General features: G+C 34.5%; 1 protein-coding gene across 1 annotated transcript in view; it reads right to left on the bottom strand.

Annotated features, from left to right (window-relative positions):
- LOC149409685 (uncharacterized) overlaps positions 1-27,541 on the bottom strand; it is a 45,782-nt gene that overhangs the window by 13,190 nt on the left and 5,051 nt on the right. Inside the window, exons 5-8 of the mRNA XM_089649550.1 lie at positions 16,148-16,390; positions 9,912-11,240; positions 6,439-6,750; positions 3,004-3,339 (exon numbers count right to left, since the gene is read on the bottom strand). Coding sequence (XP_089505676.1) covers positions 3,004-3,339; positions 6,439-6,750; positions 9,912-11,240; positions 16,148-16,390 — 2,220 coding nt within the window. The remainder of the gene's footprint in view (positions 1-3,003; positions 3,340-6,438; positions 6,751-9,911; positions 11,241-16,147; positions 16,391-27,541) is intronic.

Here is a 27,541-nt window from a genome sequence, read left to right as displayed (position 1 = left end):
TGGAATTGTAAGTGAGAGTTATGAGATTTTTTATATGTAGTAATCGCTTAGTTTCTAAGATTTTTGCATAACATATAAATTGTTACGTAGAATGTATGGATACATATAAGATTTCCGTATATTTTATAAGAGAAGGGAAAGCTGACAGAGATATTGAAAGAAGAGTAAATGCAGGTAACTCCATTAATGGAGGACTGAACGCAGTTGGCGCGAACAAAAAATTCTCCAAAGAAGCGAAATTAGCAGTCCACAATGGAGTGCTGGTGCCTACCCTGATGTATGGAAGTGAGGCATGGAACTGGCAAAGAAAGGATGAAAGTAGATTTAATGCTGTTGAAATGAGATCCTTGAGGCGTATGTGTGGTAAAACTATGTACGGTCGCGTGAGGAATGTGGAGATCCGGAAAGAGTGCAAGGCTGATGTAAGCGTAATGAGTAAGATCAAGAAAGGGACGCTTAGATGGTTTGGGCATGTAGAGCGAATGAGCGAAGAAAGGAGTGTAAGGAGAATATACAATGCAAATGTGAATGGTAGCAGAAGTCGGGGACGCCCGAGGAAGACATGGCACGACCAAGTGAATCAGATTCTTGAGTCGTGCCATGTCAAGAGTCAGAATAATAGAAGAGCATGTATGAGACGATGTATGAATGTGAATGAGGCAAGGAGTGTGTGCCAAGATCCGTCCTCTCTGCCTACCCCTGCGGGGAAACGGCGTGATGGTTAGTTAGTTATAAGATTTTTAACCCCTTAGGACTCTGGCACATTGACCATTAGGTTTCTTAAAGACGCTAACAGAAGGTTGGAGAATTCGATGTATTTCGGCTTTGCAATAAAATCTAAATAAATGGAACATTTCTTAACTTATCTGAAAACTAAAAACTGCTTTTGGAAGGTGACGAAATAAGCTTTCAAATTTAATTGTCAAAAATAAACATTTAATTTTCGAAATATTCAAATTTTAAATGCAAACATAAAAATGTTTAAAAATGGCTCACCATAAGTTTTTTCGTCTTTTTTTTAATATTTACTCCACACAGGAGGCCCTGAAGAAAATAATTTCCCTCAGGGCCTATGTCATCTTTGGGGATGCTGTGTGGAGGGTCTTTTTGTGGAGAGGAAGGAGTGAACATGGGTCTTGAAGAGTCCCATGTTGTAGGAGGGAGGAAACACAGAGGCCGGCAGTTCGTTCCACAGCCGAGCTGTTGAACTTAAGAACGAATCGTAGAAGCGACCCGTTCTCATGTGACAAGTGTCAACCGTGTACAAATGTTGGGCGCGCGTTTGGCGTGTATCCCGACTACGCACCGGTGCCGAAGGGATCAATGACGCTAGTTCCTCAGAGTATCTTCCATTGTAATACCGATAGAACAAGAACAGCATACCTACCTGACGCCTGTGCTCTAAAGATTGCAGTCCGTTTGTTAAGATTGGGGAATCTATCAAACGGACCGCCCGTTTTTGCACAGAGTGGAGGGTTTTTTTCAGGTATTTAGGGGCTCCGGACCAGAGATGGCTGCCAAATTCGACAGTAGGGCGCACTTGCGATTTGTACAGGGTCAGCAGTTGTGTATTATTAAAGTATCTGCGGGCCCTGTACAGTACGCCCAGCTTCTGAGAGGCCAACTTAAAACACTCGTCTAAACACTGAACTAAAATTACGGATAACGAAAAAAACACATTTTATAAACACATGTCGCACGCGCGTCGGCCAAATTGAATATAAGCAGCAACATAATTTACAATAAATTAGTTCATCTTTACAAACAAACAAGTGTTTTACTACCTACATGTTTCTACTTTCTTTCAACATTCACCGAGCACCGGGTGCGGGAGGAAGACTCTACAATCATCTTCAACTTTACAACTAGGTATCATCACTATCGACCGTAAAGGAGCATCACTATCGGCTGAAGACACGGTTTGGACCCGGCGCCCTAAATCTACAGTCTTGTGCGGATTCACGTCTAGTACAGAATTATAAACATTACTGTCACCTAACTTTTTGTCAGATATCTAAGATATTTGGAGAGCTACCAGAAGAAATAAAATCAGAAGAAAACATAAAAACATTTAAAATTAAATTAAGAAAATATGTGATTGATTCATTTTAAATGTGTTACCATAATTATATGTACAGGGTGGCGCAATGAATCGGGCGGTTTTAAAATACTTGTCAAACTGTCAATTTTAAAGGTATTGGATTGAAATAAAGTGCAAAACGTGTAGTTACAATGGAAATTTATTAACAAAAAATTAGTAAAGTTAATTTTTAAAAATTACATCCATCAAATGCCCTCCTTCTCAAGCGACGCATTCTTGGAGTCGGTCCTTGACGTTCCGCATTGCCCGCTCAAGCACATCACCAGGAATTAATGTGATTTCGTTGTGAATTGCTGCCTTCAACTCCTGAATGGTCTGGGGTTTGTTCATGTACACCCTTGCTTTTAAATAGCCCCATAAGAAAAAGTCACATACCGTGAAGTCCGGTGAGCGAGGGGGCCAATGGAGATCTCCGTTACGGGAAATCAAACGGTCAGGGAAGAGAGCGCGTTCATTCAGGAGTTGAAGGCAGCAATTCACAACGAAATCACATTAATTCCTGGTGATGTGCTTGAGCGGGCAATGCGGAACGTTAAGGACCGACTCCAAGAATGCGTCGCTTGAGAAGGAGGGCATTTGATGGATGCAATTTTTAAAAATTAACTTTACTAATTTTTTGTTAATAAATTTCCATTGTAACTACACGTTTTGCATTTTATTTCAATCCAATACCTTTAAAATTGACAGTTTGACAAGTATTTTAAAACCACCCGATCCATCTGCGCCACCCTGTATATGTATATAAGGATTGTATTAGGACATAGATAACTATGTACCTACTTAAAATAACACAATAAACAATAAACAATTATAAAAAAATTCACAAAGTTTGATATTTTTTTCTAAAATTGGGTTCGGTACTTTGGGGCATTCAAATGGTACGAAAACAAAAAATTTAATACCTTTTTCGTAGACACAAACTCTGCCATAATCTCAAAATATGCAGAGACAATTTCCAAATTCTCCTTGGAAACAATCTTCCCGTTTCTCTGGACTATTTCCTCCTCTTCTTCCATGCGATTCTCCAACACTCTAGCTTCCTCTCCAGTTGGCAAGCTAAAGGTGTTGGACTGACGAAGCCAGAAGTAGAAAGAGCAACACATCTGCTTGACGAGGTTAGAACGTGTATCGTTTTTACCGCCCGCCTTCAGGTTGGCGTTTAAAAAGCACGACCATAATAGTTTGGTGACGTGAATCGGACGACTGTTGGTAGCTTGGCCTTTAGACATGTCGTCAGACTGTAAACAAGATAGAAAAAACTTTTTTATTTTAAATATAACTAACTAATCATCACGCCGTTTCCCTGCACAGGGGTAGGCAGAGAAGACGGACGACCAAACAACTCGATCTTGGCACACACTACTTGCTTTGTTCACATTCATGCATACTTTTCTGTTATTCTTACTTACCTTAGCTTCCCTTTCTTAATTTTACATCAGCCATGGCACAATCATACATTGTTTAACACACAAACGGTATCTCATTTCTACAGCATTCAGTCGGCTTTTTCCTTCCTCTGTCAGTTCCATACCTCACTTCAGAAGAAATTTCTGAGATTCCTCTACCTGAGGGAGTATGGCTACTACCCGTGGCTCTATCCCACTGACTTTCTCTTGGGCATGCTCGGTATGAACCATCTACGGGTCAGAAGAGATGTGCATATTGTATCACACTTCTTCAAACTGATTCGTGGATGGTTTGAAAATCCGACTATCATGGAGAGTATTAGTCTCTATGTTCCTGATGGTTATCTCCGTCACCGACAGCACAGACTGTGCCATCTCCCGGCCTGCAGGACTAACTTGCCAATGGTCATGCCGGTGGGGAGAGCAATCTTGCTGTTGAACAGAATCAATTCGGATATCGACATATTTAGCTGAAGGTGAAGCTGCCTTTAAAAGGCAAGCTCTATTGATGCTGGTATAGTTGATACACCGCTTACTTATTATGTAATACCATTTTACAAATGTACTTTAAAACGAATTAAAATGTAATTTTGTAATGTTTTTAAAGGAATAAACAGATTGAATTGAATTGAACATCAGGATAGTTATCAGCACTCCATTGTGGACTGCTAGCTTCGCTTTTTTGGACAATTAATGGTTAGCGCCAACCGCATTCGTCCTCCATGTCTGAGATTTTCACGACCAAAATTATTATTCTGATTATTTTTTGGGTTACTAGGTGTTGCGCTTCCATCTTCTTTAGCCTACATTTCGAACAGCGTAACAGTGTCCATCATCAGGGCATATTGTTGTGAAGTGTGAGTTTATGTATGAAGAATTGAAAACATGTTGGGCGTGTTAATCCTCTTAGGGTGGGTATTTCAGTATTATAATTAGTGAAATGAATGTGGTTTTTGGCGTTTAGTTTTGGTGTAACCATCAAGTACCGAATACCAAGAACTCTATTAAGCTGTGATTTTTAATGTTACTACTAGACATCCAACTGCCAGATGCCCTAAATAGGGTCATGTTGTTAAGATGAAAGAATAGGAAAGTGAAAGGAAATGGTAAGAGGAAAGTTTGTAGTTACCAGACTATTTAAATCCGCAGTGGTTAAAGCCATTTCATGCATTATAAGTATCGCCCTGGTGAAAAACCACCATTCAGAATCGGAACGCTGCTTGAAATTGCTTTAGCCATGTTGGTTAACAGATCTGAATACTCAGGTACTTCCTCTCCCCGCTCCCTTAACCTCACAACATATCCCAATTGGGGATTCCATAGTTTAGACAGTGTAAACAAAACAAAAGTAATATTTACACAACAGATAAGGGATCGGAGATACTAAAAGTGCAATGGGAGCAAAAACAGCTTGTGCGCATTTACGTTTAGTAGCTAGTAAAAAAAATTAATTTAATCATAGAATTTCAAATTGATAGACTGGCTCTAAAGTGAAATCTGGGTATCATTTCGACGAGTTGGATACAAACCACGTGACCATATTTTTGTTACCAGGAGGGTTCGAGAACGCTTTGAATAAACTACGACATCAGCCACACATTAAAATAACAAGACCCTGCGCAGAACAGAAAAGTTTGCTAAGGTGTGGCAATGATTTGCAGCACAATCCATTGTGAGACTTTTCTGTGCAGGATCCGTATGTTCGATTTTTACGGAACACCCTAATGTAGCGACGCTAAAAATGAGCGAGGTGGGTAAATTATAACACATAAAACTGTAACAGACAAATGTATAGAGAAAACACAGAAAGGGAAACGGTCACTTCGCCTCCCCTACTCCGCGTACTTGGTTTGTTCCACTCACCCTGATGGGATGGTTTATTAATTTGGATGAATATTTATTTATTTTCGGGAAATCGACAGTTTACATTTAATCAGTTTGTACGTAAGTATTATATAGTAAAAATAAAACCAATTATGGATTTCCCCCTTGTGACTTTAACTGAGACAGCATAATATGGAATAAGTTATTTAAATTTGTGAGAAAAGCATATGAATTAAAAAATTTATGCAAAACAAAAGATTATATAAAACGAAAAATGTACAAAACAATACATTTATAGCCATGGAGAGAGGTTGTAGATATAAATCAAATCATAATAGAGATATAATTTTTTAATTTTTTTTTTTAATTTTTTTTTTTTTAATTTTTTAAAAAAGAAAGACAAACATTCCCGGGTTACGAATAACCCAACAATGTTTGAAAATCTCCTACTACCACCACAGAAAGCAGAAAATGTTGCTTGTGTTGTGATGGAGGACTTAGCCAGCCGAGGAATCGAACACGCGACGCTCGGGTGAGACCCAAGCGCTATGCCCACTCAACCACTGACCGGTCAATATAAACATTAGAGACATAAACATTATTCACAAACCATCGGAGAAATATTCTTTTATGGACCTCTTGTATTTGGTAAGTTCGCAACTGAAAATATCATCCTTGGATAATACGCTATTGTAATTATTGCATAGTCTGTTCAGTCAAGAATTCTGCTTAGAGTTCGTTTTGCTTTGATCAACACTGAACAGGACACAAGAGCGTGTTGAACGCGCAGGTACATTGAATGGAATCTTGTTTAGCAACTCTGGGCATTGAATATTATTGTTAACTACTTTACACAGGAATAGTGCATCCTTATGATGCCTCCGTACACTCAGTGAATCAATTTTAAAGTATGAAGCTGCCTCTGCATAATTATTAAATCTTCCAAATGACTTGTAACAAAGATATTTTAGGAATTTGTTTTGAATTGCTTCGATTTTGTTTGTGTGGATTTTGTAAAATGCAGACCAAACAACTGATGCAAACTCCAAATGACTTCGCACATAGGCAAAGTAGTGGTTACAATCAAAATAAATTCTAATTTCTTACCGTCAAACTGTTAAAACTCATCAATTGCTTTGTCAAGAACTGGCTGAAAAATTTCTGTTCACTGACTTCAAAAATCAATTTGACATTTTCAATATTGGTGTTTGAAATGTCAGACCAACTGGCCCCGTTTTTGTTTGTGTTATTTTGCAGAAACAAAATGGTGGCATTCCAAATCTGAGTGTGCAGAGTATTGGAATCGGCGAATAGTGGATTTTTTTCAAAATGTTTTTGATTCTTCAGGATGGTATTGATGAAGTAAGTGGCGCCTCTCGCGTGGTGGAGACTTACTGATGAATCCGACAGGGCTGCCAACTGATAAACAAACAATTAGAACATTATTTATAGGTATTGCAGCCAGAACATAGTACCCGTAAGGATGCATTGATGTTATACAGAATGTTTCAAAGTTGATATTAGACTTTAAAATAATGTAATTTAATATTCTGGCAAAATAGTGGCTACTTAAAAGCCTACTTAAACCTCACCTAACCTAACCTTTAACCTTTTCCTTACTGTGCTAAAAAAATCCATGTGTTCCGGTGCTGTGTAGTCAATACACATCTCAAAATAAGCGATTTAATATTGGAAAAATATGAATATTCATAGCTAATCGCTTATGTTTATTATATTTTATATCAAAGGTGATAATAATTGTAATTTAACTGCTGAAAACATGAAAAAACCATCGGCAGATGCTAAAAAAAAGTGTGAGGGGTCCACATCTAACGAAGGTCCGTGTCCGACTGGCTAGCGGCTGGCACAAACACAGCTGTGCCGTCGTATGTATCGATGGTCTAAATCAAAATACAACTGTGGATTTCTCATGTTCCCGCGTAGCGAACTAAAGCGGGACATCAATAGCGTGACATTTCCTCGCACACTCTTCGCGTAGCAGTATCACACGGTTGATTGTATAGTTGTATTTGTTTCTGATTTTTAACAAAAATCTCTGATTTTTAATTGCATTTGAAAACTATGTAAAACATTATTTTTTAATTCAGTGCATAAATGTATAACGGAGGAATACCTAAAATCTGAACGCAGAATTTACTATATTTATAGAGTTATTAAAGTTATTAGAAGCAATGTGTAGTAAATACACACCACAGATAAGGAAAAGTTAATAACCTAACATTTAAAAAAAATCTAAATACCTTTATTTTATTTTATGAGTTCTGCCAAAATAGTACCTACCTAGTATTCGCATAGAGTAAATGGCAAAAATTCTAGCCACTCATAACGTATCAGGAATATTTAAAAAAAATCATTTTTAACCTCTTAAATGCCAGCGAATCTAAATGGAAACGTTAAAAAAAAATTCTCTTAATATAAGTAGCTATTCTGGGGTAACTGAATATTGTAGATTATATACTAGTTTTATAAATATAAACACGTTATTTGGTAAACAGTACAATTTTTAAAAACACAATTTTGAAGTGAAACTTCTTTAGGCGCGTAATTCGGGGACGGAGTAAAACCGAGTCAGGATCGACACGAAAATGCGGGTACCCCCACCACCGCTCACCGTTCACTGTCCCTCTCTCACCATATGCGCTTGTTGAGGTGGGGGAGCCGCTCACGAACGTTCTCTCCCGACACGGGACAACAATCGATGCAGTTTTTGCACGATTCATTAAGGATTTAAGTGCTCATGTATATATCTCGCACTTTAGTTACCATAACCCAATTATCACGACATTAGGAAATGATATTCATGAAATTGACAATGAAAATGGCACATGATTGGTAAATTGTCATTGTAATTTCTTTGTAATTTTTAATTGTAATATTGTTCTTTATGTAATATTGTATACTTGTGAATAAATTGAAAATTTTTGGAACTATACATTAATCGAACGTCATTCATCTATAAGAAAATATTAGAAAAAGCAAATCCATGCTTCGTCGTTGAATTATTTAACCTCTAATTTTCAAACTAACCTAAGAGAGAAAATAGAGATGATGAAATGAAAATAGAGAGAGAGGAATACTAGAAGTTTCACTTCTGTCTTGCGTAGGCTTGACACACCCACTTTTTTTTTTTAAAGTAAGTAAGTTATGAAGAATATAGAATCAAATGGCACACGGCGAAAATATTTCTGCGGCACTTCAAGAGTTAATATTGTCATCAAAAATACTAATTTCGGAAGTGAATCCGTCTGTGATTGTAACTCTGGTTCAATGAACACAGATTTGTTTTGAATTCAAGTGTCATTTTCAAGATTTAATGTTTTAAAAATTCAGACAAAGGGGCCGTTCAAGTATTACGTAAGCAGATTTATTACATTTATTTACCCCCTCTTCCCCCTTGTCACCAAAAGTAAGCAAAGCTCTTACCCCCCCCCTCCCATGCTTACGTAAAAATTGGTATCTATATGCATTTTTCTGTTAATGTATTCTGTTTTTTAAGCGAGTACCTAAACGTATTAATTATTTGTGGGAATCCCCGAATATGTATTTGGTTTTCAAACATAGACAATGTGTGGGTTGCCAATGTGTAAAAAAAAACTACTGCTGAGCAGTGCTGACGTAATCACTATCTCGACCCCCCACCCCCCCATGTCATCAAAAATAAGCAAAGCAAAGACCCCCCTGCCCCCCTATAGTGCTTACATAATACTTGAACGGCCCCTAAGAAGGAAATGACGAAGAACCTAACTATAATACAGGCTTTTCCAATAAGAGGTGTTATTTTGAACAGTCCGCTATTTCGGTAGATGTTACTTTTGAAGCTGTCATTTTTTGATATTTGACAAGTAGAAACTACGCCATTAATAAAAATGGAACGATACACGCTTCAACAACGCATTGAAATTATTAAAATTCACTATTATTAATTATTAGAATTCCATCGAAAAATCATCTTGAGTGATGAGGCCCATTTCCACCTCGGTGGCTTCGTCAACAAGCAAAATTGTAGCATCTGGGGCTTGGAAAACCCAAGAGGTGTTGTTGAAAAGCCTCTCTATCCTCAACGTGTGACTGTTTGGTGCGATTTTTGGTCCGGCGGAGTCATCGGACCTTAATTTTTCGAAAATGAGGCTGGAGCAACAGTTACGGTGAATGGGTGCGCTATCGAGAGATGATTAATGTATTTTTATGGCCGGAATTGGATGGTATTGATCTGGACAACGTTTACTTTCAACTAGACGGCGCTACGTGCCACACAAGCAACGAAACCATTGATCTTTACGGGAAAAGTTTCTTTGAATATCAAAATAACACCTCTTATTGGAAAACCCTGTATAATTTTTAAATAGAAAATAATTTTAATTATCATTTTCAAAATTAGAACTGACGTGTCAAGAATTATTAACAGACAAGCGATGAAGTACCTAACTATAATATAACCTTTTTTTTAGCAGAAAATTATTTTAATTCTATATCTTTACAAGTAAAGATTAACTCTTGCGAGATCTTAGTATGGAAGCTTTTTAAAAAACGTTTTCACATTAAAATATGATAATACTTACAGAAACATTGGTGAAAAGTGTTAGTGCCTTTCCTAAGCTTTTCAATTTCTTTATATCATCATCTTGACCGGTTTCACAGTGTCCGTGAATCACAATTGCAAACGATTCAACAATATTCAGCAAAACCAGTTTCAAATCTGATTCAATAATCGAATCCAATTTCGAAAGTTGGGCCTCATTCACCAAGCTTTTATTCAAATTCACAGATGGCGTTTGATCACATGTTTCAATTTCAATTTTGGAATCATTTTTAAAAACAGACTTCCATTTTGTCGCTTCGAAAATCTTGCAAATAAATTCTTTAATTTTACTAAGACTTTTCAGCAATGGCGCCTTGATTTCCGAAGATAAATTAGCCTTTTTAAAGTTGACCAAAGTTATAAAAAGTGCCGATGATATTTGAAAACTGTTATTTTTCAATTGTAAGTCGTTATTTTCACATTGATTTGTCTCAATCAAATATTTAACGATCTTTTTCAATTCTTTAACGCAGTCCTTCGTTATAAAACGTTCAAAAACATGTTTCAAAACTTTAAAAGCGAAATTATTTTTGTTCCCATCACTATTCACAAGTTCTAGAATGTCATTTTGAAATATGAATTTCGGCGGGAATATTTCCAACACATTTGGGGATTTGTACGACAATTCGAATATTTTAAGCAAAATTGTATCACATTTAGAGTCAATATCTTCGAAAATAACTTTTAATTCGTCACTTGAGTTCTTTTTAATCGAATTTTTAATAGTGACCAAAGAGAAAATTGCCACGAATTGGAAATTCTCTTTCAAATACTCAATGGGAAGAGCGTTCATTAAATCTATGATTTGTATAACTTTTTCTATGGTTGACGATTTCTTTATAAATTTACAATTACTGATATCTAGCATGTATTCACCGACATCTGTAATTTCACTGAAGAATGTTTTGATATCAAAAACATTTGTTTCTGAAGCTTCGAAGATAGATTTATATTTTTTCAATGATTTTTCTTCGTCAAAAATAGACCATAGATTTCTGGCACACTCGACCAAAATCATAGATAAAAGATTCTTATTGTTGGCTATGCTCTCTTTCTTTAAAATGCTGTATAAAGATTCGTCATCTTTGCTTTTGTTTTCATCATTTAGTATTATGGCGATAATTTTTTTGGCGGCCATGTTGATTTCGGTTTCGGTTAAATTAGAAAAGACAACATTGCAATTGAAATTGCTCAAAATCAAAGATGGCCAGATTTCTTCTAAGTTTTCTATGGTGTATATTTTAACTTCCTCCGTTGACTCTGGGGAACTGACGTCCAGTGCTGTGATTTTTTGAAGAATAAGTTGATTCTGAAAATAAAACGAAAATACGTTATTGATTTTATTTACATCTTTCCAATTAGGTAGGCGACACATTACGCTAAACGCATCATGGTTAGGCATTTTTTAAGCATATCGGTTGCCATGCACTAACAATGGGAATCGATGACGAGCGATATGCTGAAATAGAAATTCTTCCGCGTTTTCTATCCTTTGCGCTGGTTCAAACACAATGCACTAATTATCACCAAAATGCACCAGCTCACGATGGCTTTTCAAGTTCCGACACGGTGAAAAAGGGGGGCTCCGTTGTAGCGGTAGGAACCATCCGCTGACATACCAAGACTTCTAGACACGCGTTGGCATGGAATTACAGCTGCCACTCGGACGATTCAAATAAGCTAGGCGTTGAATTCCAGAGAAGCCGGCAGTTGGTTTTCGAGGCGAGTGGGAAACGGACACCTGAGGGCGGGCTGCTTGAATCGTCGGAGATTGAGACACGCACGTAAGACATTTTATTAATCCTCATGAATTAGACACATAATCTCTTAGATATCACCATGTTTATAAATTCGTTTAGACTAGTTTCTAGACTGGCGCTCAGTGGTGATGTCTTATTTTAAGCTTTATAGTTAATATAATTTTACGAGTAAATGTCGTGGCCGAGTTCAAATTACGTTGTGCTTTCAAATAGCCAACCACCCCTGATTTTCTAAATTTAAGTCTTGCTCTTGTATTTAAAGTTTAAATTAAATATACATTCATATTATTATACCACAATTGATATTCTGAGTCTTCATTTCAATTCTAGCTACGTTATACCGTAATCAGACACAGCTTAGGTGTTGACAGGATGATGTTTTCAACTGAACTGAAGTTACACTAAATCGGCCTAGGAAAGGTAGGAATTGGGTAGGTGGGCAACAATAAGATTCATCAAGGAAATCAAAGGAAAGGTGTAGGTAATACGATGTTAGGTTTTGGTTTGACTGAGGATTGAACCTTACTGCTCAGGAACTGGAGTCGACAACTCTACCAACCTCGCCAAATGCCGATCGGGTAGAACGGACATTTAAATCAAATATTAACTGTTGTAATGTCATCTGATTTCAGATAAATGCGTATAATCCGCGTGCGTGTACGTGATTGCCACCAAAAGTTGATAGAATGCATTGTCATCGACAACGAGTATATCTGCAGAGTTTTAGCTCGATCGGATGTCGGGAGGTGGGTTAATTTCCGCTTCCAAGATTTACATTCTTTCTTTACCGAAAACAAGAGTGAAATTTCATATAGGTGTATTTGAAATTCAACCGTCCTGTGAAAAAGTGCGTGCTCTACAAAAAAAAAAATTAAAAATTGTCAAAGAAGTGGAAAAAAATACACTGATTTAGCCAAGCGTTTAGAAATCGCAATTTAAGTATGAATGTGGCATTTTTTCTATATTCCCGCAATCATTATCCAGATAAAGGTTTAACCGTGCTATTAAATTCATAATAATATTATCTGTATTATATAAATAAATATGTAAATGTTCATTTCTTCAAAATCTTAAATCTCCGATAGTTCTTCACCGATTGTTTTGAAATTTTGACACAACTTTGCATTCGAATAAGCGTTTGTTTTTATATATTAGGGTCAATCCGCACCAATTCATCCAGGCCATGTCACCCACCATCTCAGATTTTGATGAAACTTTAAATTTTTAATCCTTCCATATAGATAAGAAAATATACCAAATTTTACCTTCCTACCTCAACTCGTTTTTTTTTTATGGGCAGTTGAAGTTTGGGCAAAATAAGCGTTTTTACATATTCCGAGCACTCCGGAAGAGCTTGTACCTTCAATGAAAAAAAATTGTATCTTTGTCATTTATAGTGCAAATGCAATGAAAATTTTCAATATTATCAAGAAAACTATGCTGATTGCAGAAAAAAATAAATAAACCCTTTACATTTATCTACTTGACTTTAAAAAATTACCAAAAGTAATTTTTTAAGTAATTTTTGGGACGGAAAAGGTACTTTACAAAAAAGCAATATCTCGGGAAGGTACAGTGTTAATGAAGTAATTTTTTTTTTTATTCATATCTACAAATAGCATAGAATCACATACAAAAATAAAATTCATGGCATTTTACTTGCTTCAATAAATAAAATCCATTTTAAACTTTTTTCAAACTTTTTGTAATTTTTTTTTTATTCTTATCTACAATAAACATAGTACAACCTAAAAAAATAAAACTCCTGGTATTTTGTGTGCTTCACAGTGTAGAAACGTTTTTAAAATGAGAAATCTTAATCATACAGAATTGTTCCAAGTTTTTTAAAATCTAGATACTGTATTTGCAAATAAAAAAAGTCAAACTTATTCGGTCCTTTACAACATGCTGGTAAGCTTGCAATGTAAGCTTAAGGCACCAACAAAATAATGTACCTTGTTCCTTACCCTGAATGCATACACCATAGCAATATTTTATAACAAGATCAACTTTTTAACTCTTTTCAATACAAAGTTAATTCTTTTTCTAAAACTTTACTTACTTTTTTCTTTAAGGTTGAACAAGCAGAATCTAACTTCCGTTTAGCGTAACTAGACTTACTGTGGGATGGTATTGCATGTAGTTTAAATGGAGATTCTCCAATGTCAGTTAAAGAAGTGTTGATTTCTTGTAAAAAAATTTCTTTGTTTAAAACATTTTCAACTTCACTTATGTCTTCTTGAAAAGTGTTAAGCTCTTCAATTTCATTGTTAAGGTTTTGGCTCTTACTAATTTTTGCTCTGCATGCATTACAAATTTTTTGTCCAGGGATTGCTTTATTAGTTACTTTTAGAATGGTATTAATGTTCTCTGAAAATTCCAAGGATACTGTTCTTAAAGTTTTTGTAATTTTCCTTTTGTGGCTTTGGAACGGGTCAAAACAAGCTTTTTGAAATGTTTCATATTTATTTAAGTTAAATATTCTGTGCTCACAAATGTTGAAAACCAAGTCTGTAGATACAAAACTTCTTTGTTGAATAAGCTTTTTTTCAAATTCACTTAACAAATCCACACTCGTTAATTTCTCTGACTTAGTATAACTTTTTTTGTGACATTCAGTACCATTATGTTGTCCCACACTACATTTAACTAAACTTGTTTCGATTAGAGACATTTTAACAACGTACACCATAACATGAAACAACTACTGTATTTATATAGATGATCACTGCTTTGAAGCTGACTCAGAACTAAGCATGTCAGAGGAAACAAAGCATGTAGTATCCTGCAAACTTAGTGATGAGGCAGATAGTAATTTTCATGTTCTGTCTTGTTCTTGTTGCAGATACATCATTTCCATGTAGTGACTTGTCTCTAGGACTGTTTCTTTGATATTAGTCCATTCATTCAACCTATATTACTAGCTATATACCTAAACTATAACTTGCCCAATTACAAACTAAAAATAGATATAAAAAAATCACAAAAAGTTTGAAAAAAGTTTAAAATGGATTTTATTTATTTTTGTATCTAGATTTAAAAAAACCTAGAACAATTCTGTATGATAAAGATTTCTTATTTTAAAAACGTTTCTACACTGTGAAGCACACAAAATACCAGGAGTTTTATTTTTTTAGGTTGTACTATGTTTATTGTAGATAAGAATAAAAAAAAATTACAAAAAGTTTGAAAAAAGTTTAAAATGGATTTTATTTATTGAAGCAAGTAAAATGCCATGAATTTTATTTTTGTATGTGATTCTATGCTATTTGTAGATATGAATAAAAAAAAAATTACTTCATTAACACTGTACCTTCCCGAGATATTGCTTTTTTGTAAAGTACCTTTTCCGTCCCAAAAATTACTTAAAAAATTACTTTTGGTAATTTTTTAAAGTCAAGTAGATAAATGTAAAGGGTTTATTTATTTTTTTCTGCAATCAGCATAGTTTTCTTGATAATATTGAAAATTTTCATTGCATTTGCACTATAAATGACAAAGATACAATTTTTTTTCATTGAAGGTACAAGCTCTTCCGGAGTGCTCTGAATATGTAAAAACGCTTATTTTGCCCAAACTTCAACTGCCCATAAAAAAAAAACGAGTTGAGGTAGGAAGGTAAAATTTGGTATATTTTCTTATCTATATGGAAGGATTAAAAATTTAAAGTTTCATCAAAATCTGAGATGGTGGGTGACAAATCCAAAATTTTCTGGATGATTTGGTGCGGATTGACCCAAATACTTATACTATACAGGGTGTATCGGCACGTACCCGACAAACTTTAACCAGCTATTCCTCAGCACATTTGGAGTAAAAAATGTTATGGGCGCTTTGCTGTCCGGTAACATTTTTTTTCCATTAAAAACAAAAAATAAATAAAAAAATCCACACTCCGTCACTGTCATTTGCATTGTTTCTCGCGTTCAACAGCTGTTATTAGCAAGTGTGTCAAAAAGTGTCCTCGCTCTTTCGTACACACTAAATAATAATAGTTAAAAATGAGACGAATGGTGTCGTGCCATTTCGTTGTGATTGTAAAAGCGCGCCAACGTAGGCACGTACGTACATTATTCAACGAAACTCGAACAAAATATTGCCAGATGGGTTTTCAAACTTTGACAAAGGATAAAACATTGGTGACATGTGGTGAAAATATGAATAGTAAATTTTTTATTAAAAAAAAATGTTACCGGACAGCAAAGTTCCCAAAACATTTTTTACTCCAAATGTGCTAAGGAATAGCTGGTTAAAGTTTGTCGGGTACGTGCCGATACACCCTGTATAGATGTCATCTGTGACAGGTAAAAACAAAGTTTTTAAATAAAAAAAACAGCGCCACCTGTTGGAAGTAAAAGCAAAATGCGTTATTGTTTCTCTATCTGAACAGACAGACCGAGCCACGTCAACGCGTGGCGGGATACATCTAATTATAAATAAATCAAATATACATTACCAAAGCTTCGGTACACTTCACATTAGCCATTTTCTTTGTAAGTTTTGCTATGTTTTTCCATTCGCTAGCGCTCAAATACGGGTGTAGTAACGAAAGATCGGTTACTTTACTTCCTGTGTTACCTTTCGGTTGTTCTATCGGGTGGGACTTGTCACTGTAGTATGGTTGGTAGCGATTCAGCAGAAGTTTGAGCTGACCGAAGCTGTGACAAACCCGCAGGAAGGAGTGAAACATCCTTTTTTCCTACAAAAATTGATAAAATGTTAGTATTAATAATTTATTTATTTATTTACGGACAAATAGTCCATTAACAACATATTAATTACACGAATAAGTTTTATAAACAGAGATGACAGTGAAAGGAGAGCATATATAAATGAGGAGCGAAGACAATAATAATGACAATAGAGTAGTACAATTTCGCATTTATTATTTATGGATGATATAAAATTATTTTCGAATTCTGAACAAAATTTAGAGAAAATGATCGAGGTAGTTAAAAACTTCTCAGATGATATCAAAATGACATTTGGTTTAGATAAATGTAGAACGATCCATATAGAGAAAGGCAAAATTGTAGATGGGGACGAGAGTATATTTAGAAATTTCCAAATTACTAGTATGAAAAGGGATGAGGTTTATAAGTATTTAGGATACCCACAATCAAATAGATTAGACCATAGTAGTATTAAAAATGATATTAGGATTAAATTTCAAACTAGGATAAGGAAAATTTTAAAATGCAATCTATCTGCTAAAAATTTAGTAAAAGCAATAAATACTTGGGCAATACCTCTATTAACGTACTCATTTGGCATAATTAAATGGTCTAATACAGATTTAGATAACTTAGAAAGATTAATTAGAACTACGCTAACAAAGTTTAATTGCCATCATCCAAATTCAGCTATAGAACGAGTTAATTTACCTAGAAATTTAGGAGGTAGAGGTATAGTCAAAATAACTTCTTTGAAACATAATCAGGTAGAAATGCTAAGAACTTTTTTCCATAGGAAAGCTCATAGCTCAGAAATGCACAAAATAATTTGCAAGGCAGATAGAAATATTACACCTTTAAATTTATACGATGAGAATGCCAACATTTTTATAAATCCCAACCAGGAATTATTAGATTCCTGGTCAAATAAAATTTTACACGCAAAACACTTCAATTATCTCAACCAAACGTATGTTGACAAAATTAAGTCAAACAAATGGTTGAGTATTTGAGAGTTGAGCGCAGAAATAGAAGGATTTATGCTTGCAATTCAGGATAGAGTCATTAATACTAAAAATTATAGAAAGCATATAATCAAAGATACAAATCAAATTGATGATTTGTGTAGAAAATGTTTGGCTTTTCCGGAAACTATAGAACATATTATATCGGGATGTTCTATATTAGCACCGTCCGAGTATACATTTAGGCACAATCAAGTTTTAAAAATAATTCACCAAAATTTGGTAATTAAACATAACTTGATTGACTGCCGTAATGTAGTACCATATTATGAATACGAACCAAATTCATTTTTAGAAAACGAATTTTATAAAATATATTATGATAAAACTATACTAACAGACCGAGCGATTAGTCATAATAGACCCGATATAGTTTTACATGACAAAATTAAAAAAATAACTTATATCATTGATGTTGCTATTCCAAATTCCTGTAATATTCAAAAATCTGTTAGTGAAAAAATAAGAAAATACACAGATTTAGGAAATGAAATAAAAAGAATTTGGCATTCTCAGACTATAAAAATATTACCATTCGTTATTTCGGCTACTGGCATTATACCTAGCTCTCTAATTAAAAATTTAGGCGTATTAGATCTATCAAAAAATTTATATATAAAGATGCAAAAGTCGGTCATTTTGAATACATGTAGGATAACAAAAGATTTTTTAAATATTTATGTTGAGGGATCAGTAGGATTTATAGGCCCTGTTAGAAGTTCTACCGAGCCGAACCCTCTGATATGAAAATATCTGGAGACGGTGAATTTTTTTTTCCCATTTGATATCTGGTGATTTGACGTGTTGTTGTTCTTGTATTGTTTTGTATTTATTTTACTTATACAATGCACTTACATAGTGTTGATTGACTAGCTGATCATTTGTGGAAAAGTGAGTGGAAGGGTTAAGTTTTTCCTTTGGGGAAGACTTAACCCGGACAACTAAATCGGAAGTTTAAAAAAAAAAAAAAAAAAAAAAATATATAAAAGTAAGAATGGGAGATAATAATAAGTCAAAGCATGAAGATGGTTCAAAGGGCATTAGAAATTAGACATTGCGTATTGACTGTCGAAAGTCATTTAGGCATATACCACAAAATTCAATGCTTTGACTTGACAGTGAGTTGACAGGTCTCGACATTCTGGACAAAGGAGAATGGTATCCATAATTGGTAGAATGTTGATTGACGAACAGCAATTCATTATTTCGGAGTCTACGGGAAGGGATGTTGAATTGGATAAGTTGCAACAAAGCAGGTGAGTCTGTAATACCATTGATAATCTTAAATATGCAAATCAGATCAGTGTCCCATCTACGTTTCTCCAAAGAAGAAATGTTTAAAGTTTGTTCAACTTCATCATATGAGTACTCTCCTCTTACAAGACCCAACCTCCAAGCGATTCCTCGTAGGAAGCGATGTTGTACGGATTCTATGTGACAAATGTGGACAGCATAGAAAGGAGACCAAATAACACTAGCGTATTCAAGGTGAGGGCGAACTAACGAGCAGTAAAGAGTTTTAAGGGTACTTATATGTTTAAAGTCAGAGGTTATTCTATGAACGAAGCCGAGTAGTTTAAGTGATTTGTTAACAATGTTGTTAATGTGCTCACGGAAAGAAAGTTTGCAGTCTAGGGTGACCCCAAGATCCTTGATAGATGTTACAGTAGATAAACAAACATTGTTTAATTTATAATCAAACTGAATAGGTTTTTTGGTTCTATAAAAGGACAAAATTTTACATTTATCAACATTAAGTTCCATGCAGTTTATTTTGCACCGATTATTAAACGAGTCAATATCACGTTGAAAATGTAAGCAGTCAAGGTAGGATTTAATTATCTGAAGAATCTTATTATCATCCGCAAAAAGCCAGAAGCGTGTATGAGAAAAAACTTTGGTGATATCGTTAATAAAAAGGTTGAAGAGAAGCGGGGCCAAATGAGCTCCTTGGGGAACGCCGGACGTTACGTCAATGTTAAAGGATTCAAAGTTGTTTATTTTAACCCTTTGTTTTCTATCGCTCAAGTAAGAGCGAAAGAATGATAACAACGGGTTTCTAATGCCTATAGCATAAAGTTTGGCCATGAGAATCGAGTGATTTACTTTATCAAAGGCTTTGGAGAAATCAGTATTAGAGTACGTCAACCTGAGTGTTGTCTTCCAAGGCTTTAACAATGGTATTTGTAAAGGACAATAAATTAGTTGTTGTAGATTTCGCCGATCTAAATCCATGCTGTTCATCAATCAGAACATTTTTGAATATAGGAGTGATTTTCTTTGTAATTATCGACTCAAATATTTTTGGAATACAAGATATAATTGATATTGGTCTGTAATTTTCAATGTTTGACTTGTTCCCGGACTTAAAAATGGGTCGAATATATGAAATTTTCCATGAATCAGCAAATGTTCCAGATGAGAGTGATAAGTTGTACAACATACAAATTGGGTTAGATAATGAATATTTACATTCTTTTAGCAAGATTTCTGGAATGCCATCAGGTCCGGTACTTTTTTTGTCAGAAAGTTTACTTAAAGATTGGTAAACCTCTACAAGTGAGATTTGGCAATCATTCAAGTCAATGTTGTAGTCATAGTTGAGTGGAGGGATGTTGCATGAGGCACCAGAATATACAGAGGAGAAGTGTTTGGCAAAAAGGTTGGCGATGTCAAGACAGTTAGTAGCATGAGTTTCATTATAGTGCATACTAGAAGGAAGATCATTATCAGTACGCTTTTGCGCAACAAATTGCCAAAATTGTTTAGGGTTTTGCAGTAATTTTGACTCAGTAACTTCTACATAAGATTTATAGCATTTGGCTGATTCGATTTTGGACAGTTCCCTTAAATGAGAAAATTTTCGATACAAGTTTAAGTTGCCAATGTCTTTAAATAGCTTATGAGTTTTCTTTTTTTCAATTATTAACTGTTTGAGTTTTGAGCTAAACCAATTTGGAAACTTGGGTTGATAGTAACATCCCTTAGGAACAAACAAATCTATAGCGCGTGAGACGCATTCATTAAATTTAAATACAGCGTCATTAATATCAGATTTTAAAAATAGTACTGACCAATTAATCTGGGAAAGAAATTTGTTCATATTAGAGTAGTCACCATTAAGATATTTGTAGTGATAAGAGGCACTTGGTTTCAGAGAATCTAATTGGAAGAAATTAGTGATGTTAATAGAGAGAGATGGATGATATTTATCTATAGGTAACAAAGAGACATCAGCTTCACTTACTATGATATTTGGTATACTAGAAAAAATTAAATCTAGGCAAGAACCTAGATAGTTAGTGACTGGATTTACTTGAAACAGATTCAAGTAGGCAAAAAAATTTACAATTTCAGTAGCTTGTGGGGAAAGATTTCTAGTAGGAGTTTTGACACCTTGATTGTCGTTCAGCCACAATATTTTAGGTAAATTATAATCGCCACAAATAAATATGGAATCAGCGTTTCTAGAAACATGTTCAGTTAAAACAGTATGTGATTTATAGACTTCTATCGAAGAGGATGGAGGAATGTAAACACAACCGAGTACAAGTTTTTTGTTACCTAATAGAACACATAGAAACAATTGATCAGACACATTGTTAGATGACTCTAGAATATAGCAATGGTATTTCTTGTTTACACATATCATCACTCCACCACCTTTACATTTCGCAGAAGAAGTAGAACGGTCACTACGAAAAATGTTATAGTCAAAAAATCCCAGCTCAGCAGATGAGATATTATCGGAGAGCCATGTTTCAGTAAAAAATATAAAGTCATATTGACACACACTGACGTTACAGCGAATGGTGTTCAGTTTTGTGTTTAGGCCACGAACATTTTGGTAGTACATTGAGAAGGAATTATTCACAGAACGATTGAACAGGTTCAACCTAAAAAATTAATCCGAGAGAGTTCACGTCTTTCAGCAGCCTGGCGGGCGGGGCAGTCCTGAGCTCCAGTATTGTGAGAAGCCGGTTTCCTGAAGAAGGTGCAGGTGGCGCATACTGGTGATTTCACCTTATTGGGGCAGGCATCACGGTTGTGGCCAACTTTGGCACAGTGGGGACAGGTAGGTAAGTCAGTTTGGCACTTTGAAGCTGTGTGACCATATAATTGACAGTGGCCACACTTTAAACTATCTACCCAGTCTCTTACTCGGTGTAGTTGCCAGTCTATGGCAAGTTTAGTTCGCGATATTAAAGAGTGACGCACAGATGGAGGGACTCTAAAAATGTGGATGCAGTTTCCAGTGCGAGGGCCAGATTTATGGGAAAAAGACATGATCAATTTTAAGTTCTCCAAAGATAGACCAGTGTCGTTGGAAGATTGAAGATGAACGGCACTTATAATTTCCTCTGCCGAAATGTCTTGAGGGAGGTTGTGGATGGCGATGCGAGGGAGGCGATTTGGGGCAATGGTTGCTTTTAATCCCGCTTCGTTAAGCGCCGGAGCGTTCGCGAGTTTATCTGCCTCAGCAGAAGTGCTGGGGTGTATTAACACCCCACCATTTTTTAGTTCTCGCATTCCAGTGACTCGGATGCCCAGTTTACTGGGATTGATAGCATTTTTCAGCGATTTTAGGGTCGACTCGGAATTGTCTGTTGACTGGTGAATTATTACCAAAGGTCTGGCAGGTCCTGGAGGAGCATTATTTCTGGTTATAGGTGGCAGTTGGGGAAAATTTAAGATTAAAAAAATTAAGAAAATTTAATTTAAAATTTAATTTTCTAGACATTGGATTATAAATTTGCACTAAACTACAGTTTTCCAATAAGAGGTGTTATTTTGATATTCAACCGTAAAAGATCAATGGTTTTGTTGCTTGTGTGGCACGTGGCGCCTTCTTGTTGAAAGTAATCGTTGTCCAGATCAATACCATCCAATTCCGGCCATAAAAAATCATTAATCATCTTTCGATGGTGCAATCCATTCACCGTAACTGTTGCTCCAGCCTCATTTTCGAAAAAGTAAGGTCCAATGACTCCGCCGGACCATAAACCGCACTAAAACAGTCACACGTTGAGGATAGAGAGGCTTTTCAACAATAACTCTTGGGTTTTCCGAGCCCCAGATACGACAATTTTGCTTGTTGACGAAGCCACCGAGGTGGAAATGGGCCTCATCACTCAAGATGATTTGCATTTGATTCACTCAAGTGAATTTTAATAATTTCAATGCGTTGTTGAAGGGTGTATCGTTCCATTTTTATTAATGGCGCAGTTTCTACTTGTCAAATGTCAAAAAATGACAGCTTCAAAAGTAACATCTAACGAAATAGAGAGCTATTCAAAATAACACCTCTTATTGGAAAACCCTGTAGTATTTGTATAGTTCTGTGAACAGTAGACCTTGTGTCCAAAAGAGTATGTTTCCAATTTTTTAATTCTAAGGTAGTTTTTTTGCCCAAATGTTGTATTTGTATTTCCTCTTTGGATATGTTTTTGACCCTGAGAGATCTAGTTTCTAATATGTATTACTTGTTATTTCTTGTATTTTGTATTTATGAATGTAAAGAAGTGTTGTTTCAGAATAGAGTTGATTAACCTCTCAGACAAAGACTTTTATCTACTATGTGTTCCTTTGAGAACTGTCAAAACGTGATAATTTTTGTGTTATTTACGAGTTTTGCTAAAAGCTTCATAACTCACGTTTTGGGAAACGTAGCCTCATTCTAAAAAATGTTTTGGAAAGATTATGAAATCCACTATCGCATTGTGTTTTAATACGTAAATATTTGCGTTTCTAAATATATATTTTATGAAAACGTCAAAAATATGTAAAAATCGCTTACAATTATTTCAAAGCTTTGAAAAATGTCCTTTTTTCTGAGTATCATAAAGAAATAACACTTTATATATTGAAGAAATATAATTTAAAACTATTAGTCACCTCAAAATATTAACCGTTCAAACTCAAATATTTTTAATAAATTATTTAGAAACGCAATAAATTATGAACGAACAAGATGACAGATTCAATCGGCTTAGATAATGCAACTCTACGTTCCATAGATATTCTTGAATACAGACGCGTAGCGTTATTCATTATCGATACTCTGTTTTTTAAATCATGGCAATCCGTATACTAGTGATGGAAATAAATCGATTTTTGTAAAATCTCACGCGTTTACGTGAAAAGACGTTCTAATGTCTTGACCGCTATTATCATATTTACGTCTTTTGACGTTCTAATGTTCTGAGTGGTTAATCGACAAGTTGTTAAGATTGTTGAAAATTTCGTCAGTGTTACCCACCAGGTAAATTTGGTATTGTATATTATCTGTCTGTACAAAATATAAATTAATAGGAATAATAAATAGGAATATTAGCATCACATTCATCAATCAAATCCACTGTACATATAGCTTTGTATTAGTGATCGACGAACCGGTGGATGCAATCTGTTAGACATTAATTGATAAATTTTGACTTTTTTAAAAAAATTTTTTATTAACAATATAAAGTTTTTTTTACAGGTTTTTTCGATGTCTTTCTCACTAGGATAAACCTGTGACGAGACAGAGGTATTGAATACATAAATTAATGTTTACATATTATTTGATACATATAATATTTCATAACATTAAATGACAATGTGAAAATGATAAAAAATAATAAATAATAATAATAAATAGATAAAATACTCATAATTGGAAAGCCACGGGTTGCGATTGGATACATAATTTTTGGTACAAACGTCTGACTACTTTACATCCTCTTTTGGCAAAAAATCTTTCAAAATTTGTCAGTCAACCACAAAATTTTCCAAATTTTCTAACTAAGGGCATTACTTATATGTTACCCAAAAGCGAAAATATTAATAATCCCTCTCAGTACAGACCCATTACATGTTTACCGACAATATACAAAATTTTGACCTCTTGTTTAACAGATTTAATATATACTCATTTAGATGAAAAAAATATTTTATCTGAACAACAAAAAGGTTGTCGCAGAAAACATATGGGATGTAAAGAACAATTAGTTATTGATTCTGTAATTCTAAAACAGATTCAAACTCGAAAACGTAATTTACATACTTGCTATATAGACTACCAAAAGGCTTTCGATAGTGTCCCGCACTCGTGGCTGATCAAAGTATTAAATATATATAAAATTAACCCCATTATTATTAGCTTTTTGGAAAATATTATGTCCTTTTGGAATACCAATTTACTTATCAATTTAAAAGGTAAGAAAATAGTAATACCGGGCATTTCAATTAAAAGAGGAATTTTTCAAGGAGACTCATTGAGTCCTCTTTGGTTTTGTTTAGCATTGAATCCTCTATCTAAAATGTTAATTAAAAGCAAGTTTGGAATAAAAGTTAAGGGTAATACAAGGGAGAGTAGTACAATTTCGCATTTATTATATATGGATGACATAAAATTATTTTCGAATTCTGAACAAAATTTAGAGAAAATGATCGAGGTAGTTAAAAACTTTTCAGATGATATCAAAATGACTTTTGGTTTAGATAAATGTAGAACGATCCATATAGAGAAAGGCAAAATTGTAGATGGGGACGAGAGTATATTTAGAAATTTCAAAATTACTAGTATGAAAAGGGATGAGGTTTATAAGTATTTAGGATACCCACAATCAAATAGATTAGACCATAGTAGTATTAAAAATGATATTAGGATTAAATTTCACAATAGGATCAGGAAAATTTTAAAATGCAATCTATCTGCTAAAAATTTAGTAAAAGCAATAAATACTTGGGCAATACCTCTATTAACGTACTCATTTGGCATAATTAAATGGTCTGATACAGATTTAGATAACTTAGAAAGATTAATTAGAACTACGCTAACAAAGTTTAATTGCCATCATCCAAATTCAGCTATAGAACGAGTTAATTTACCTAGAAATTTAGGAGGTAGAGGTATAGTCAAAATAACTTCTTTGAAACATAATCAGGTAGAAATGCTAAGAACTTTTTTCCATAGGAAAGCTCATAGCTCAGAAATGCACAAAATAATTTGCAAGGCAGATAGAAATATTACACCTTTAAATTTATACGATGAGAATGCCAACATTTTTATAAATCCCAACCAGGAATTATTAGATTCCTGGTCAAATAAAATTTTACACGCAAAACACTTCAATTATCTCAACCAAACGTATGTTGACAAAATTTCGTCAAACAAATGGTTGAGTATTGGAGAGTTGAGCGCAGAAATAGAAGGATTTATGCTTGCCATTCAGGATAGAGTCATTAATACTAAAAATTATAGAAAGCATATAATCAAAGATACAAATCAAATTGATGATTTGTGTAGAAAATGTTTGGCTTTTCCGGAAACTATAGAACATATTATATCTGGATGTTCTATATTAGCACCGTCCGAGTATACATTTAGGCACAATCAAGTTTTAAAAATAATTCACCAAAATTTGGTAATTAAACATAACTTGATTGACTGCCGTAATATAGTACCATACTATGAATACGAACCAAATTCATTTTTAGAAAACGAATTTTATAAAATATATTATGATAAAACTATACTAACAGACCGAGCGATTAGTCATAATAGACCCGATATAGTTTTACATGACAAAATTAAAAAAATAACTTATATCATTGATGTCGCTATTCCAAATTCCTGTAACATTCAAAAATCTGTTAATGAAAAAATTAGAAAATACACAGATTTAGGAAACGAAATAAAAAGAATTTGGCATTCTCAGACTATAAAAATATTACCATTCGTTATTTCGGCTACTGGCATTATACCTAGCTCTCTCATTAAAAATTTAGGCGTATTAGATCTATCAAAAAATTTATATATAAAGATGCAAAAGTCGGTCATTTTGAATACATGTAGGATAACGAAAGATTTTTTAAATATTTATGTTGAGGGATCAGTAGGATTTATAGGCCCTGTTAGAAGTACTACCGAGCCGAACCCTCTGATATGAAAATATCTGGAGACGGTGAATTTTTTTTTTCCCATTTGATCTCTGATGAGTTGACGTGTTGTTGTTCTTGTATTGTTTTGTATTTATTTTGCTTATATAATGCACTTACATAATGTTGATTGACTAGATGATCATTTGTGGAAAAGTGAGTGGAAGGGTTAAGTTTTTCCTTTGGGGAAGATTTAACCCGGACAACTAAATCGGAAGTTTAAAAAAAAAAAATTGGTTAATCAGCATCTAGTACATACTTATAAGGGGATTTTTATAAAATTTTAGATCTTGGATCTGTCTTGGCTGATGATCGAAGACTTGATGTCTGTTTTATATTTCGAAAAAAATTTGTTCAGCCTAATGGCTAGTGGGAGAGCATTATATAGCCTTGTTGCAAAATATCTAAAATTTCTCTGGCCAAAAGTTGTTTTAGCGAAAGGGATTTGTAAGAGATTATGTCCTTTGGTTCTAGTATCACGAGCAGTTTGGACATTGTCAAAAGTAGTTTTGTGTTTGAAGAGGTATGCTAGTATGTTTTTGGCATAAAGTTGCCTAATGTCCATAACACAGATTTTCCCAAAGATTTCATCCGAGCTGCTTGTGATTGGTAGTTTGAAGATAATCTTTATTATAAGTTTCTGAGCTTTAGATATTGCATCAATGGCGGCAGCGTTTGCTCCTCCCCATGCTATGATACCATACTCTATTAAAGATTGACAAAGTGCATAGTAGATTGTTTTGAGCTGGCTTAGGTTGAGAAAGTTGCGAGTTTGTCTAAAAAGGTAAATGAATTTTCTAAGTTTGTTTGCTGTAGTGGTTATATGTTGTTTCCACTTCAAATTGCTGTCAAAAATAATGACTAGAGTTAGTAATAACATAGATAATTGTATATTTGTACAGCGCCCTTGAGGTGATTTTGTGCAAAAACGGCGCTATTCAAATCATCCAAATATTATTATTTTACAAGGACCTTCAGATGAAATGCTAAAAGGTCAAGTTAAAACGGGATAGTAAACAATTATAGTGGTAAAATGTTGCTTGTACAATGATGGAGGACTTAGCTAGCAAATGATTGAACCCACGACGCATGAGTGGAAACCCGACGCATTGATCAACTCGGCTACTAACCGGTATTTCTATGCAGGGGTAAGTTCTGCAAGAGGATGGACTGTCACGCACACACTCTTTGCTTCATTCACATACATGTTCTTCTGTTATACGGACCCTT

Source organism: Hesperophylax consimilis, chromosome 30 (assembly GCF_061612785.1).
Source record: "Hesperophylax consimilis isolate HC1 chromosome 30, BYU_Hcon_1.0, whole genome shotgun sequence".
NCBI lineage: Eukaryota > Metazoa > Arthropoda > Insecta > Trichoptera > Limnephilidae > Hesperophylax > Hesperophylax consimilis.
Note: the sequence above shows the minus strand (reverse complement) of the source record. Positions and strands in the feature narration are given on the sequence as shown.